Source organism: Opisthocomus hoazin, chromosome 3, assembly GCF_030867145.1.
Source record: "Opisthocomus hoazin isolate bOpiHoa1 chromosome 3, bOpiHoa1.hap1, whole genome shotgun sequence".
NCBI classification, from domain to species: domain Eukaryota; kingdom Metazoa; phylum Chordata; class Aves; order Opisthocomiformes; family Opisthocomidae; genus Opisthocomus; species Opisthocomus hoazin.
Window position 1 is genome coordinate 74,623,035 of NC_134416.1, and position 13,966 is coordinate 74,637,000.

The 13,966-nt window shown below is 44.6% G+C and overlaps 1 protein-coding gene across 1 annotated transcript in view; it reads right to left on the bottom strand.

Moving 5' to 3' along the window:
• LOC104338155 (sodium-dependent neutral amino acid transporter B(0)AT3) overlaps nucleotides 1–11,375 on the bottom strand; it is a 29,676-nt gene extending 18,301 nt beyond the window's left edge. Inside the window, exons 1-3 of the mRNA XM_009944175.2 lie at nucleotides 11,219–11,375; nucleotides 4,798–4,938; nucleotides 3,135–3,272 (exon numbers count right to left, since the gene is read on the bottom strand). Of these exons, the coding sequence (XP_009942477.2) occupies nucleotides 3,135–3,272; nucleotides 4,798–4,938; nucleotides 11,219–11,375 (436 nt within the window). The remainder of the gene's footprint in view (nucleotides 1–3,134; nucleotides 3,273–4,797; nucleotides 4,939–11,218) is intronic.
• Between the last annotated feature and the right edge of the window lie 2,591 nt (nucleotides 11,376–13,966).

Below are 13,966 nucleotides of genomic sequence, written 5' to 3' on the forward strand. Positions count from 1 at the left end.
GGGCTCCTGCTCGCGTTACCCGAGGCACGGAGCTGGCGCAGGGCAGTTGGCCGCTCTCCTGCCGCGGGCGGCTGCCAGCCCGGCCTGGGGAAGGGGCAGCTGGTTCCGCTTGCACGGAGGGGTCCGTTGGTCATCCTGCCGTGACTGGACAAGGGGAAGGAGCACGCCTGCGGGCAGCAGAATGATAAAATGCAGCGTTTCAGCAACGCCGTGCTGCTGCCTTTGCTGGTAGGAAGTTTGAGGTGGCTGAGTGAGGTACGTGGCTGCAGGAAACCCCCGATGTGCTCCTGTGTAAACTCCAGAGCTGGGCATGATGATAGATTTCAGGAAGATAATCCTGAAGGTACAAGGAACAATCCCTCCCTCCGTTTTGTGTTTTTTCCTCTTGTAGGAAATGCCAGCCTGTTCAATTGAGCTCTCAGACTGGCCCATCTCTCCCTTTTCCTGTGACCTTTCACTCACTCCTGCAACAGCCGCCATTCACAAGAAGGCTCTGAAAACAAACGGCTCGACAGCATGGCGATCTGGAAGCCACAGCCGCTGAGCAGAGCTGGTGGATGCTCGGAGTTCCTTGCCCCATGGCTGCCATGGGGAAGCACGCCGCAATGCTCCCGGGCCGCCAGCTTCGTGGTCTTGTTCGTGAATCAGATTTGGTTCATTTTTTGTCCTGATAAACTCCTTTTCTTTTAGGGAGTGGCTTGTTATGCAGGAGAGATTGGTTGAAGTATTTTCAGCTAGAGGGAGGAAGCAAAGCGTGTTGCTCTCCCACCCTTGCCCCGCAGCCCTCCAGCCTCTGGAAGAGACGGCGGCTGTGACTCCTTCTGCTGCGGTTCAGGAGAGGGGACTGAGTGAGGAGCCCGGCTCTGGGAGAGGTTTGTGGAGCGGTGGCCCAGAGGCAGGAGAGGCCCCCCTGCCACCTGTCCCTGCGGTGCAGAGCCATCAGGCCTAGCTGGGTTAAAGACAACAGGAAGATCTTTTAAAAGAGCAAAAGAAACCCTGACAAAAGACATCATAAAATAGTCATTCATGATTTTAAAAAAGTAATATTAGTACATCAACATTTTGCTCCTACTCTTCTGTAAAATAGAGCCATAACAGGACTGCCAAGTAGTAAAAGTGGACTGGAAAATGCAGATAACATTAGTAATAATCTACAAATGATACTTTTTTAATTGAACGGGTGCAGCAAATGCCAGCAGAGAGACAGTGGAGGAGATTCCTCGTTTATAAACCTTGAAATACTACAGAGATTCTAGCAGACAGAGTCAGGGCACCTACCTTCGAAAAGCAAGAAAAGTGACCTGAATAAGTAGTGGCAAAATCTTGACCTCAGCTGGGTTAAGTCCTGGGAAAGCGGGCCTAGCTGGCAGAAGGTTGATGGAGGGGAATAACTGTGATTGTTGTCATTGAGGCTTTATGAAACTTTTTGCACAACGCTTGCTCTGGTGAGACTGCGAGGTGGAGGATGAGGTAACTGACAGGGAGGTGATGTACTGACTTAGCCAAGTGACGTGCCAGTTACAAGTTTACACTTGGAGGTGTGCTTACCCCTGAAATGTCCTTATGCCTGAAGCTGGTGATCCTCTTTCAGTGCATGAGGATACTCGTGTACTCAGACTTGCTGGAGTCCTTTCCTCAGCCCTAAATTAAAAGAATCAGACTTGTGTTGAAAAGCTTTGCTACTCTTGTTCCTCTAGTCTGAGCTGAAGTATGAGAGCCTGAAATCATGCCATTTTAGTTGCGTTCAGCGAAGCCTGGTGGATGGGAGCAGCTGCTGCGTGACTCGTTCAGGAAGCAGCTCCCTGGAGAGAGCGTTGCAATGTGATCGGGAAATGCAGGTTCTTCCCATCTTGGCACTGGTATTGAATAATCCATCCTTCAAGGACTTCTTCAATATTTTCTAAATGATGCTTAACTAAACATGCAGTTTTTTGTATACTAAACTAGTTGATTAAAAAGTTCATCTCCAAAGCAGGTTTGGAATACCTTTGTTTAGCTCACTGGTTGGGACACCTGTATCCTGAGAAGTGAAAGAATCCTCTTTCTTAAGGCCCGGATAATTTTCTCTACTTCTGTAACAAGGATGGGCGATGTCTAATTGTCTTCCTGCTACAGAACAGTGCTAAGATCTCCAAAAGAAGGTTGACTTCTGCTATGTTTTGTCTTTTTTCCTAGCCTCTTACTCAGATTGTGTTTCTTGCTCTGCCCTGGAACTTGTCTTCTCTCATGCTCTGAACAAAAAAGAAAGCTGAAAAAGAATTTTAAAGAACTGAAAGCAGTATTGCCTATCCTGCTTAGGTACACTGCCTGTCTTCGGTCTTACTAAAGGTTTTGTAATGGGTAGTGTGAGTTTGGTCTGAGCCTCAAAGATTCCATCTTTAAGTAGTTTCTCTGCTGCCTCCAAAGTGTTTTGCTTATTTAGTTACTCCTGGGTTTTTTTAATCACTGGTATTTCATTTCCCATTTTGAAATCAAACAAAAGGAGTCATGGACTTTCTGGCTTTTGTAGTTCCTGCAAGGAGGATGAATTTGAGTAGGCTGTCATCACTCGTAGCTTTTTGATAGGAAAACAAATCGGGTTTTGTGCACCACTCGGGGCCAAATCAAGTGTGGCTTCTCAGCTTAGGGGTTGCTGAGTTAGCTGCTCTAGGAAGCTGTCATCGGATGTGTAAAAGTAGTCTCAGCAATCTACAGGCAGAAACTAAAGTTCTTGAGTAGGGTTGTGTTTCCTGCTCTGGCAGCTTCGCTGATCTTTCTCAGCACATCACGGCAGATGAGCTGAAAGGTTTCTAGAAGAGCTTGGTATGCGTCATAACCAATCCATCACCACCTAATGAAAGCTTCAAAGTCTCATTTAAAGCAGTTCCTGAAAGATGTAGTCATAAATTTAGGTCTTCATTGTGCTAACAATCTCACATGTCTTGAAACATAGTCTGTGAGAACAGACACGTGTGTCTTGATAAAGGACTAGTTCTGCATAGTCAGAAAGCAGAGGACACTCTTTCAGACTGGTGTTTTTATCATAGCACAAGCATAAAAGATAAACAAAACTTCCCTTTTCCCCCTGCTAGCCCATGGATTCTGACGTTTGCCATCCTGCTTTTGCTAGTAGTGACACTCAAAGCGGTAGTTACCTGTCCTGTTTGCATTTAGAGGACAAACACTCCAAGGAAGCGGTTCTTGGAAGGAGTTTATGAAATACCACATCACCCAGGTTAAAACAGTGTTGTAGTATAAGCTCACCAGAACCGACACCATCCACGAAGCAATCCCTGCGGAAAGCACAAGATCTCAGCTTAGAAAAGCTTTGGAAAAAATTATCAGTCACGGCAAATGCTCTTAGAAGCTCACATTTCCTAATTTTTCAAGACTTTCTGTTTCCCTCCGGAGATTTTCACATGGAAGATGGGCATCTGTGTCCTCGGCAGCCAGACACTGGGGCACCGTCCCCCAGCCCATCAGCCCTGCTCGGAGAAGGCTGATACTCCCTGCTTGTGTAGAAGATTAGGGTTGGAATCTTTGCTCTAGCATATAATATGTTGTTTCCTGCGACATGGGACAACTTTAATAGCAGAGACTGAAAGAGACTGAAGTTTCACAGCATGCTATAGCTGCATGAGGGCACTTTGTTGTCCCAAATCATGCACGTACGCCCTAAACTGGTAACTGTTTTGCTCTTACCGTAAGGAGGAATGGCAACACCACAGTTTCTGCTTGCTTGCATTTTTGCCAAGGGTGGATGGAGATGCCTAATGCTAGTAGATGGGTTTAGTTAGAGGCACCACCCTGCTGCCTGGTATTTCTTCCTGGTTGCCCTCTGGCCCTTAGATAAGTCCTCTTACCCATCCCTTCTCCTTCCACACTGCCCCACAGGCATGGCTGTCACTGCCAGGCACCTGCTTAGAGCAGGGACATGTTCCAGCAGTCCTGGCTGGAGCATCTTGTCCCTGCAGACTGGAGGGTGCTCTCTCAAAACCGGTAGAGCCCATGGTTGAGCCTTCTAACGGTGGCTGCTCCCATTCACTTTCTGCAGCCTAACAATGCATGCAGGACACAAGATAAGTTTTTTCAGTGTGTATTAAATTAAATAAATAGAAAAAATTGCTGGTACAGAACTGCACACCGGTCTGGTGCACACTGCCATGTGGATTGTCCCTTGTGCCCAGCCATATTAGTAGTGACCCTTCAGTAGCCCCACCATGCCCCCCTCTTGTGGAGGGGAACTTTCCCTGGTGCTTTAGCCTCTTTAGGAGGTGCCAGGCTCTCGTTCCTGATTTCCTGTCTTTCTGTCCCCCCTCCAGTGTGACTGTCCCTGGACAGAGACGACTGGATCCTGCAGGGGCTGTGAGGGAGGAGCGAGAAGCACTGCAGGCCAGTAGCTCTTGTGTGACCTCCGAGATGTGGTAGGAACGGGGCAGTGTTAGCTAGCAGAGCTCATGATCGTTGGGCTTCCCACAGCAAAGGGTATGAGGTTTGCATTTAAGGCTCCCATGTCCCTAGAGTAACATTTGATGAAAGTGATACAGAATTATAGAGTCATGGAATGCTTTGTGTTGGAAGGGACCTTTAGAGGTCATCTAGTCCAAGCCTCCTGCAGTGAGCAGGGACATCTTCAACTAGACCAGGTTGCTCAGAGCCCCGTCCAACCAGACCTTGAATGTTTCCAGGGATGGGGAATCTACCACCTCTCTGGGAAATCCGTTCCATGTGAATGGGTGTGAGGCATAGGTCTGTAGGAGTGAGTGCTGGGTGGGACTTCAGCTGCGGTTCCTTGAGCTGGGACACCGAGAGACATACCAACTCCTCCGAGGTAAGGTGAGATGGCGTTCCAGGCACCGATGCTGCCTTTCCTCAGGCACTGTCCGAGGGCCAGTTCGAGATGCAACAGTGGGATTCCTTCGAAGAGAAGGGCGATGAAGTATGGGATCAGGAACGCCCCTGAAAACAGAATTAAGTGCAATTGAGCCACACGATTATCTGCATCTCACCGAAATTACTGTCTGATAATTTGTCTGCTTTATGACTCTAGCAGAGTCCATGTGGGATGTGTTGAGAGAGGGAGCATTGCTAGGGAGACCTGCCTCAGTTTGCTCAGTAGTCCCCTCGCTTGGAGAAAGCTCAAAAGTGGCTGTTAGCAGCACCCCCCATGAGAGAGATTTACAAAGGGAGTCAAGAATCACAACAGTTTGTTTCTTTGTAAGTGTTTTTACCACACCAGGTCTGGGCGACAGCTGTTTCACTGCAACCCGTGCGATGCTGAGCCCTTGCTAGCAGAGCGTGCCGTAAGGGGCCAGCCTATCTCCCATATCATATCTCCCTGGAAATAGCTGTGTAATAATTAGTGCCGACTGCCCTCTGTTATCTCTCTCCCCTTTTCTGTTTGCCAGCTGAACTATTGGCAGCAGAGCATGTTTAGATATTCTGCTGATAAAAGCCTGTTTACTTTGTGCTGGTTTGTACGTATCTCCAGTCACATTTACAGCACAACAAAACATAATGTCACACTTGGAAAGAAAATATTGTTTTTCCATGAAAACAGTATAAAAAGTATTCTACCTGCAAATATGAAAATATGGCAGAAGATTAGGCTAAGAAGAAATAGTTAATGGAGCTAATCTTTCTTGAGCCTAATTCGAATAAATGGCTTGTAGTGTAGAAAGATATTTTCAGTTATTCATTCCTTTGCTTTACAGTATTTTTAGGCAAAGGGAAATAATCAGGAAAAGCATAGACTGTTTGCTCAAGCACTTGAAGCTTACTCTTTTCGACAATAAGATCCCCCACCTATAGAAAGGAAAAGGATACTGGAAAGATATCAGATACCTAATAGTGTGTAGGAATCCTTTCGCCCTGTACAGTCAAGGGCTCTTCTAGGCACAGAAAGCCTAGAAGATGTTTGTCAAATGAGGCTATCAACAACTACAAATATTGCAGATATTGGTAAGTTGGTTTCATTAATAGTAGAGTCCCAAGTGACAAGGAGCACCAGCACGTGGCACAATCGGCATTGTTGCTAACTCTGAAGAGCCCTTAGAGTGGAGATGGCTCTATAGTCACGGCAGCAGAAAAGAAAATACCTGGTGCATTCTGGATACGCTGCAGGTTTTTAAAACCTGACACCTCGACTGCAGCGAACAGGCAAATCAGGTCAGAAAAGCAACCGCTCAACCACATTCAGCCCCCTGCCTACAAAGTGACACTTGAAGGGCACAGTCTTTGTTGTATCACCTACACATGACAGTCTGGAAGGAAAGCGCACAAGCTCCTAGGCAGCCTGTTGGGAGCTGCTGATGCACCGAGGGCAGAATGGCCAGGAGGCTGACAAAGGAGCGCAGCCTAAACCTGAATCGCAGCAACCAGCAAAGCTGAGTGAAGCAGCCAAATTGGTTTTGTCACTTCTTAGAAAGAGAGGAGAGCAATAGACCTGACTAGTGGAAATGTAAAGCAGTTTGAAGAATCAGCCAGGTGATGTCCTGATCAAGATGTACCAAGACCATCAGGAATTTATGAGTCTCAGTGAGAAGCAGAGAAGAAAACCCAACAGCTTTGTTTGGTGTTGGGGTACCAATAAAGACTTCCCAAATGGTGGTGAAAAACTTAAGAGGAACTGATCCATGTGCTCAATATTGCATCTTGCTGGCGCCTGCAGATCAGCTAACAGAGTAAGGCAAGTAACTTGAAATGGTGACCTAAAGACGCAACAGCATTTGAAAGACCAGAACATGAAAAATAAATTTCCTTCAGATCAGAGATTCAGGAATGGAAAAAAATAATTATAATGAAGACTGAAGTGACCTGGAAAGTGGCAAAATAGTAATTCCAAAGGAAACGCATCTGTACAGTCTGAAAAATTCAGAAAGCACATCTCAGCACGATACAATGCAACAAACATTCAGCGATCTGCTGCACCGGCTTTGCTGGTATGTAGGAGAATTGGTGATCAATGCATTTTTCCAGAAGACTGAGAACTGAGTGCCAAGATACCTGTGGTAATTTATGTTTAACATACAAGAAATTGCAGTAGGTGGTAAGTACTTCTTTAGAAACAGAGAAAAGGCTATTAGCTGTTGAAAGGGGATTATCAGACCTGTCCCCCTTTCTGCACAGGAGTTCAGCTAAGCAGCGTAGTGAGCCAACACAGCAACAAATCTCAGCAACAAAGACAAATCAGCATCAAGACACCAGGTAGGAAAAAAGATGTAAAGGGCAACCAAATGCAACAAATTATGAAAAGATCAACCCCAAATGCTGTAGGTTTTCACCAAGGTCTTGAGCAGGACGTGGTAACAATCCAGAAAATGAAGTTTGTTACTCATTTTAATATAATACATTGTTCTATCAGAGAGAGAACTGTTTGGCTCTTCCCAACGTACTTTTTTTTTTTTTTTTTTAGGTAAACCTGTTGTACCTCTTAGATTTTTCTTTTCTTTCTAATGACAGAGTGAGCCAAGCAACTGCATTTCATAGCAAGTTGTAGTTCAAATTCTAGCTAAAGGTCAGGTAGGGTACGAGTTATGAAAGGCTGTAAATCATTGCCCCAGAAGTAGACAGTTCTCCCTTTTTAGCAGGACTTTAGTGTTTATGTGTGTTTATTTTCCTAGAAAGAAAACATGCTTTGTATTAAAGATATTTCTCAGTCATTCTGTAGGCTCAGGCACTATGCACATTTTTAATACCCATGGGTTAGGCAAGCATATATACACTAACTATAATCAAAAGTAAAACACTGCAGTAAGTTCCAGCTAGAACTGGGGGGCGGTTTCTGAAGTATACTCAGATGACTCTACGTGTACATACATAGCTATATGACTTGTTTGAGTGTTGGTTTTAAGTGACAAGCTATGTACTGGGCCATTTAGAGACTTCTTTTCAATCCCAGTTGCCTGGGAACCTTTGTGTTTGTCTCTACTTACTGTGGAAAACAACCTTCATATCCATTAGTCATGAAAAGTAAATAACTAACTTCACTCAGGCAATAAATCCAAATAATCAGTAACAACAGCGGGTGATAAATGCCAGCAAAACTGATATGATATTAGATCCGAGTTACTGAGTAACACTAATGTGCGATGAATAAGGTCCAGAGGTCTGATGAGAACAGCTGACAGGAGACAAATATACGAGTACTTATTTTTATCTCTTGTTTTTCAAAAGATCTAGAAATAAGGAAAAGTGCCTTGCCTAACTCTTAAACACTTGGATATCACCTGAACCAGTCATGAAACTGTGGTCTGTACCCCAGAAGCCATTAATCCTTAGAGCAGGGCTATGCCACTTCCATACCAGGCTTTGCTGAACTCGTGGCTGTGGCTGCAGACACCGAGCTACTGCAGCTCTTAGAGATCCCAGTCAACAACGATGCTGCTGGTCTATGCTGTGTTCACGTCTTCAGATGCACACAAGCAGGATTTATGCTCCTGTACCCCTGAAAGTCTACTGGGCTTTTGCATCTGAGTTGTTTGCTTTAAAAAATGCAACCTCAAATCACAGCACTGCCTTAAATTAGCAGAAGAAAAATGCAGCCACGTTAGACACTGACATAAACCTAACAGCTGTCTTCTTGGTAGTCTTCGTGACTCACTCAAACTCTTCCAACATCAGCTTTCTGGGATAAATTATTCCCAAGCTCCACAGCACTTTGTTACGGAGTCCATCCTGCTGTTGAGCTCCCTGAGCCCTCTGTTAAAATCCAGTGACCAAACACTGGCCGTACACCCATACGGTGACCTTTATTCACCGCTGTCTTGTGCCGGTGTTCGTAGTGATGCCAAGTAGCTATGTGCCGTTGCTGAGTCTGCTGGGCATTTTATACCAATTTTTCACTGGCAAAATTGCTACTCTCAATGGAAAAGAATGACCCAGCCTTTGACCTTGCAGCATTTTCCTATTTCTGCTATCTTTAATTCTGCTCCAAAACCTGTCATTTTTGTCCCTTGTAGCTGCTGTGGGATATATCAGTGCTCAGAAACTGGATGCACAAGCAAACAGACTTCCTGAGGACTGTACGGTCTGTAAGACAGGTCACTGTGGGTCTTCTTACGCTGGGACTCACGCTTTTCCTGGGGTGGTAGAGGTCTGTAGAGCAGGGGTGCAGAGGGCCCCAGAGGGGTCGGACGGAGGGGAGAGACCAAACCTCGGTAGGAGGTGAGTGTTGCTGATCTTCTGAAGTGAGGCCGGGATCTGAAGAGATGGAAAGACATCTGGCTACAGCTAATCCCCTGCCTCCAGCACTGAGAACCAACTCTTGGTTCTTCATGGGAAGGTGTGAGAGCCTTTTTGTGGTCAGTAGAACAGTATTTCATCTTAATCCTTAATAGAGATTTGCACAAAACCCTGAAGCACAAATTTCATGCAGCCTCATGCAGCTGATGGCCCCAGGAGCAGCTCTGCGTAATGTGTGGAGGAGCTGCATCTTGCTATGGTCCCATCTGTCAGTTGCAAACCTTCCACTGAACGCTTTGTGTTAAACATTCATTACATTGCAAAAAGATTACATTATGTTAGTTTTTTTTATGTTGTCTGTTAATACTGATTGCTGGTTCCCTTGCTCCAAGGTAGAAAGGCCACCTGAGATGCTGTAGAGTATTTGTCTGACCTACAGGTCCTTCTCCAGAACATCCTCCCTGCAGGCCTCATGCCATATCTGCTATGGGGATGTCTCTCTAAAGGGGTTTACCATGTCTCATTAACCGAAGTGACAGGCTTTTTCCCGCCATTTCCATGGGCAAATACAGAGAAACAGTGTGCTTCCACCTATGGCTTTCTAACCACCCAGTTACGGCGCTCATGTGAGAGACTGTCACTGCTTTTCACATCTTGAATATAAATAATGGAAAATGTTAAGTCTCCGGGGAGAATCTAACCTACTGCTTCTTCTGTTTTCTTACTTGCATTGGTGTAATTGTAGCTTCCAGCTGTTACATGATCAACGTTAAAGAGCTCCTTGCCACCAAAATAATTTCCATTTGCTTGTTTATAGACTATGAGAAGTGTACTCTTTCATTTTCAATTTCATGAGCTAAATAGACTGGATTCTTAAGTCATTCCTTGTCCTGTAAGTTTTCCAGACCTTGAATAATTGTTGGGGCTTTTCTACATTTTGTCTAATTTTTCAAGTTGACTTTGAAAGGCAGACTTCCAGAAGAAGGCAGAAGTTCAGAAGTTGTCTTGGTATCGGTAGCCATATCTCCACCTGCTGCTCTGCTTATATATGCCAACATTCTTTTTGTTGATACGACCTACTATATCTCATTCCTTCAGCTACTTAGCAGAGTCCCTAAGTGGCTACTTCTGTCTGAAACACCTCCTTCCATTAAAGGCAGCATCCATTCTTGGTTCCTTGGTTGATTCAAATACATTTAGTTCATTAAGTAATACAGATATCTTGGTAGAACAAGCTTGGATTTAATAATTTTTTCTGTCATTTGATGGTTTCTCCAGGTTTGAATTTTCTGTTTCTCCAGTTAATTGAAAGATAATAAGTAATACGGGGCTGGAACAATTTACTCTCTCACACTTTAGACAGCTCACCATGGCAGATCTCAAAAGCTACTGTGAATAGTGAGTTGTCAAGTACTCTTTTCTGATCCATTTATATTGACTAAATTGGCTGATTCTAAAGCAGTTCTATGTGGGAGCGGTGCCCAGGGACAGGCTTGGGCAGCTGCCTGTGCCACCTGGCAGGCTCCCGATGGTGGGTTGTCAGCACTTGTGAGCATTTTAAACGGCCTCACAGACAACAAAAAGTGCAGTTTAGTTTCATGCAGGGGCAGTTCCAGATGATGGGGTAGCTCCGAAGAGCATCAGAGAAGGGAGGGGAGTGACTTGCTCACCTTCCCAAAGGAAAGCACAGCGACCATTTGTTGGGGGGCCAGTTCTCCCAGGCCTCCCCAGGTCTTCTTGCTTTTCCTCAGGCTAATAAGCTGCAGGTTCAGTTTCCTCCTCCCACTGGGACTATAGCAGCAATGTAAGAACTCTAACATCGGTTTTGCTGAGAGTTAGTATCAGGCTGCTCTTATTTCCTAAACAAACACATCATTTTAAATTGAAATATACTTCTATAGAAAAGGTAATCTAATGGGTGAAAAACACTTATGATAATTAGATAGTTAACAAAAAAAGGTGATGCAAATATATAAATTCCATGCCCATTGTAAGTTAGTATAGTTATATTAGAATTGTAGTCTAATATTTCGGCAAAGTCCCGTTTCAATCTTACCGCCTCCATGTATCTGACACAAGTACGGAAATCGCCACACGTTCCCCAGACCGACGGCAAATCCGATACAGCTTAAAATATACTGGAATTTATTGTCCCACTTGGGCCTGCCATCTTCTTTAGGGATTTCAGGTGGCACTGATAAATCTTTTGACATTTTAATGAAATATCCTTGGCTCCTTAGACCCTTTCCCTATAAATGGGAAGATGCTTCGAAACCTGGCTCTCCTACAGGTTTTATGACTGGAGGATCCCGGAAAGAGAGGTGGAGCTTTCTTTTTATGTGATGCAAAGGAATGTCTCATTGCCAAAGCTGCAGTTTAAAGACAAAACCAGGAATTGTTATTATATAGCAAGTTACCACTCTTGACTTTTTTCGGCTTCTTCTATAGTTAGAGAACTTGGGAATATGTTGTTAATGGGTAACTTGGGACCAGACAGGTTTTTGTTTTCTGTTCTCCTTCTGTTCTCAGATACTTTCAGAGACGTGTGACACTGAATATAATTACAAAGCAACCTTTACGGCAGACTTACTCAAATTGTAAAATATTTGGCAAAATCTGTGAATAAAGTAAGCATTGCCACTTCCTTTCTTAGTTTGCTAACAGAGGCTAACGTATGAAGACATCTTTCGCAAGTGCAAAAAATAAATGAAAATAAAAGCAAGAAAAATTAGACTGTGTGTGTTCAGACATCAGAATCCATTTTCATCATAGCTGCTAGAGGTTAATCACTTTCCACCTGTCAATGAATCCCAAGTGACTATCTTTATTGTCCATTAAATAGTTACTGATAAATGCAAGACCTGAGTGCTTTCCTTCAGTTGAAAATGTGTAAGAACATTTTTCTGTTGTCTTTCAGTTATACCGGGGTATTGCTACTTAGCACTCCAAATCAGTTCTCTCCACACTAAACAGATCAGCCAGTCAGCTTGCTTTCTTCACTAAATCAGCACTTTATGCCTGGATTCCCCTTTTCGAAACGGGAAGAGTACCTAGTGAAGATGGATTTTTTTCCCCCAAGAATACTTTGAAATAAAACCTCTGCTCTTCAGCTAAGCATACAAATACAGTCTGGTTGAAGATCATCCAGCCAGAAGCCAATTTCACATCTAGGCTTCACAAGTACCCCCCAGGTAAGCACTGCTCATCTTCTTGCAGCTCTGCAAACATCCAGCTCCATAGGTGGAGAGACCCGACGTCCCAGTCCCTTCCCGGGATGTCTCCCACGGCACGCAGCAGTCAGTGTGCGCAGCGTGGTTTGGCAGCACTTACACAGCATCAGTGCTGCCAGGGCATCCGCTCCCATCGCTCCTGCTGCTGCTGCGCTTCAGACCAGGAGATGCTTTGGGCTGTGCTGGGGCCGTTCTAACAACGCACTGCTTTCCACACCTGCCTCCTGCAGTTGGCCGCTTCAAATTTGTTTTTACTCATTCTCAGTGGCTGAGCCTTTTCTCAGCAGGAAAATATGACAAAAATTGGTTTTCCCATTACAGAATAACAGCTTTAAATAGTTTAAATAATTACTCACATTCAAATAATTTAAAAAAAATTTAAATTGGAATGCAAATGAATTTAATAGTTGAAATACACATACAATGCCTGGTACTTTACTCTCTAGTGAGAGCAGGTATACTACTCTGAAGACACACTCTAGAGTAGATATACCCTAAATAGCTCTATTTCTTGTAAGAGACTATTTTCATTATAAGGGGGTGTCAGGGTGTAAGCTGGATCAATTCTTGCCTTAAAAGGTGGGTATGGGAAGAGCTGCACAGTGATACAGATGTGTTGCCTATGTACAGCTACAGCTGGATGAAAGGGACCACCTATCCAGAGGGGACATTTACACTATCTGCTTCCAGCATTCAGTTTGGGTGCTCTCAGGGTGCCCCTTTCCCTCTCCAGTGACCACATACGGGATGGGATTCCTGATTTAGCTCCTCTGGGTCACATGGAGATTAGAAGCCCAAAATAGCTGTAAGGTCCGTGTACGTGTGAGTGTGTGTGTACGTACGTGGGCTACAGCACCCACCTTGACTGTGACAGAGGAGGGCGAGAAGCTTTGCACCACTTGGGTGCCTTGGATCCCCCACCAGCATGGACCTCGCAGGCAAGGGGTGCGCTGCTTGCTCAGGGGTGCCCAAGAAGGCAGATTTTGCCATTTCCTGAGCTGCTGCTGCCCCATTACAAGGCTTTCTCTTCTGTTGTCAGCAAAGGCAGCGCTTATCTGCTGGGAACTTGGAAGCAATGGGCAACTAATAGAATATCCAGAATTATAAATTAATCAAACTGTCATTCTCATACTTAGAAATATTTTATTAAATATTCTAAACTTCTGCATGAGACAAATAATATTGGTGGCTTTGTGCAACACAATGGCATGTAAAGAAAAAACAATTTAATGTGCAAGAGAAGTCAGCGTTAAATTACCCTTCATATTGGCCACCCAGCCAGAACGACTGGAGGTGGAAGAGTCACTTGTGGCATGCCAAGCGCAGTGCACCCCACAGAGAGAACCGCAAGCCAGTTTCGAACCAGCTGGCTTCAAACCCAGCAGGAGGACAAATGATTTGGCCTGGCGCCCCAACCACTTGCAAAGGTGGCTGTTCTGCTTCCAGGATCGAAGCCATTAGCTCTTCACAGTGCATTGCATTGTTAAATAAACAGGTGTTTACCTGGAAACAACACATCGTTATCCTGTTACGAAAATAAAATTAACTCTTGATCCTTTAAAAAAATATTTTTA